Below are 2,885 nucleotides of genomic sequence, written 5' to 3' on the forward strand. Positions count from 1 at the left end.
AAAAAATAAAAAAATATTATAAATAATTTAAAAAAAAAACACCCAAAATAAAGTTAGCAACTCTCAAACAAGTTCCCAGTAGTCTGGTATTTTACACATTAAAAAAATGTTTGGAAACAAGGGCCAACCTGTATTTTCAAAAAAATTAAATTTTTTTTTACTAAAAATTAATTTTTTTTATGTTTTGAATCGTTTTAATGCGCTGATCTCAAAAATAATTTTGAAAAAATAAAAAAAATATTATTTTGATATATTTCAACATGAAAAGCACTTTGAAAAGTAATCACAACCACACCACTGAATATACCTAAAAAGTAAAATGAAAAGAGTAACAGAATACTACTGTTTTTCTTTTTCTTTCTATTTATTGACTCTATGGAGTATGAACCTTGTAATTTTCTTAACTAGTGTAGCCTTTTTAGGGAGGGTAAAAAAGTAGTCTACATTTTTTATTCTCTGGCTCCATTCCCCTTTTTCTTTTTCCCAGAGGTAAAAATACAATATCATGAACAAAAGCCAGGAAAACTTGAAGGTACAAAAAGACTAAAAATTGATTAGAATGCTATCCTATCTCTGTGAAATCCAAAACAGAACAAGAAAAGGAAAAGGAAAAAAAGCTAACCAGAGACCATAATTACTAGTAGCCCCACCAAGAGTGACAGTTACTCTTTGCAAAAGGGGAATGAGAGGACATGGCCATTTATAATTTATAAACCATTGTAGTCTCACATGGGAGTTTTTGCACTTTGGAATGGCTTCTCATCCCTCTTTGTTCACCGCCTTCTTGCTTTTCATTTGCACTGCATTGTTCTTGATCGCATCTACTAGCAGCAGTCAAAACGTTACACTGTCTTTGTACTATGAAACTCTGTGCCCATATTGTGCAGATTTCATAGTGAACCATTTGGTTAAAGTCTTTGACAAAGGACTCATCTCCATTGTCAATCTCAGATTGATCCCCTGGGGAAATGCTTTCATCCAACCTAATGGCAGCTTTGTTTGCCAGGTTAGTACAGCAATAATCTTTTGTTTTTTTTGTTTTTTAGAGGTTAATTCTATGTTTTGAATTACATTTTTTTATGGGGGGGGGTGTCGAAAACATTGCAGCATGGTACGAATGAATGTTTCCTAAATGCTATCGAAGCCTGCACTGTAACCATTTACCCTGATGCGGTAAGCTTACCTTGTCGAAACCATTTTCCCAATAGAATCTTTAGTCATGTTCATGGCCTACTTTGATCTGCAGCTTGTGATGGATTGATTTTCACTTTTTTCCCTTGATTTAGGTCAGGCATTTTAGATTTATACACTGTGTTGAGAAAATGTCCTTGGAAAACAAGATGAACGAGTGGGTTAATTGCTTTGGTATGAGTGGGCTGGGCAAAGCACCAATTGATTGCTACACAAGTGGATATGGGGAAGTGGTGAGTTTCGTTCTTGTTAACCACAGTATGATTATCTGATCCTATTTACACCACTGCCAAGTTTCATTTCTTTAATAGTTTGAGCTTGAATGATGATGAGATGCAGCTTCAGAGAAAATATGCAGCTGAAACTTCCCAGCTCAATCCACCCCATAGATTTGTGCCATGGGTGGTTGTGAATAATCAACCACTCCGAGAGGTTAGTCTATTATAATTCTGAGACTCTAGCTAGTTAACGGCAGCATGTCACCTTGTCTTTCGAATTCAATAGAATGTATATGGATGCAGGACTTTGAGAATTTTGTGAGCTATGTCTGCAAGGCTTATAGAGGGACGAAAATCCCAGAGGCCTGCAAATCACTTCCTCTGGAGAGCAATTCATCGCAGAAGGAAAATCACATTAATTCAGTTTGCTATGTAGACCAAACCAGCAACCTGACATCATCAGCACCGGCAATAAATTGAAGTCCCAAGATCAACCGTGCTCGATGGTCTCAATGAATTAAGGTGGAATCTTGACTTACTGATATGATATTGTTGATCAATGTGCTCTAGTGGGTGTACGGTAAACTTTCCAGCTGATATAGTATTCAGATTGAGTTTTCTTGTGTTGGTCTGTAGAGATCAGTCTAGCCAGAACAGAATGAGAAATACTATTTGCTGTTGTGTTTAGGTCATTGCAGATGTAGCATTTAAGAGCATGCTTCGTTTTACCTTAAAGCAGCATCACAGGGTTCTTAGACTTTTTATAACAGCAATTCCTTATCCCTTGCAGTGGACTAGGAATATCTTTATTTGGATTCTTCCGCACCGAAAACGAGGAAAAAGAAATGAAGCCCGTAACTTTAGATAAGAATGAATTAAATCATGTTAGTGTTTTTATCATTTGTTTTTTTAAATATTTTTTACTTAAAAATATATTAAAATAATATTTTTAAATTTTTTTTATATTATCATATCAAAATAATCTAAAAATATAAAAAAATTAATTTAAAAAAAATATATTTTTTCATCATAAAAACAAATGATGCCGAAATCTCATATACCCATGAGGCTCATTTTATATGTACATGCTAAAATAATTGTAACAAAAGCTAAATGGTATGGGGAAATAATTCTAGATCAAGAGACCTTTTACTGTGTATTGTAATAGTAGTTTCACTTTCAATTTCTCATCTTTTTGCGAGATGTTTCTTTAGCTTTTCGTTTTCTTCCACAATGAATAGGTGGTGTCTGCACCATCAAAGAGAGACGTGTGATGATTTTCAGTGGCCAAATCCAGTCATCTGTCGTCTCACTGGATGCATAATCGTACCCTCTTCCACATGATGTGGCGCGTGTAGATAAATAATGATTGGATTGCTGCCAGTAATCGATTGTTTGTGTTTCTTCTTTCTTTTCTCTCTCTTGACAACTAAAGTGTACAATTGTTCTCTTTATTTGTTGTTTATCAAATCAGTC

At 34.6% G+C, this 2,885-nt stretch overlaps 1 protein-coding gene across 1 annotated transcript; it reads left to right on the forward strand.

Annotated features, from left to right (window-relative positions):
* Positions 1-638: 638 nt before the first annotated feature.
* Positions 639-2,144, forward strand: LOC7466095 (gamma-interferon-responsive lysosomal thiol protein). The gene is made up of 5 exons (XM_024588122.2): positions 639-1,006; positions 1,108-1,173; positions 1,287-1,424; positions 1,531-1,623; positions 1,713-2,144. The coding sequence occupies exons 1-5, from the start codon at positions 752-754 to the stop codon at positions 1,887-1,889; spliced, it is 729 nt and encodes a 242-aa protein (XP_024443890.1). The 5' UTR covers positions 639-751; the 3' UTR covers positions 1,890-2,144.
* The last annotated feature ends 741 nt before the right edge of the window (positions 2,145-2,885 follow it).

The sequence above is a fragment of the Populus trichocarpa genome, chromosome 16 (assembly GCF_000002775.5).
Source record: "Populus trichocarpa isolate Nisqually-1 chromosome 16, P.trichocarpa_v4.1, whole genome shotgun sequence".
In the NCBI taxonomy this organism is placed as follows: Eukaryota; Viridiplantae; Streptophyta; class Magnoliopsida; order Malpighiales; family Salicaceae; genus Populus; species Populus trichocarpa.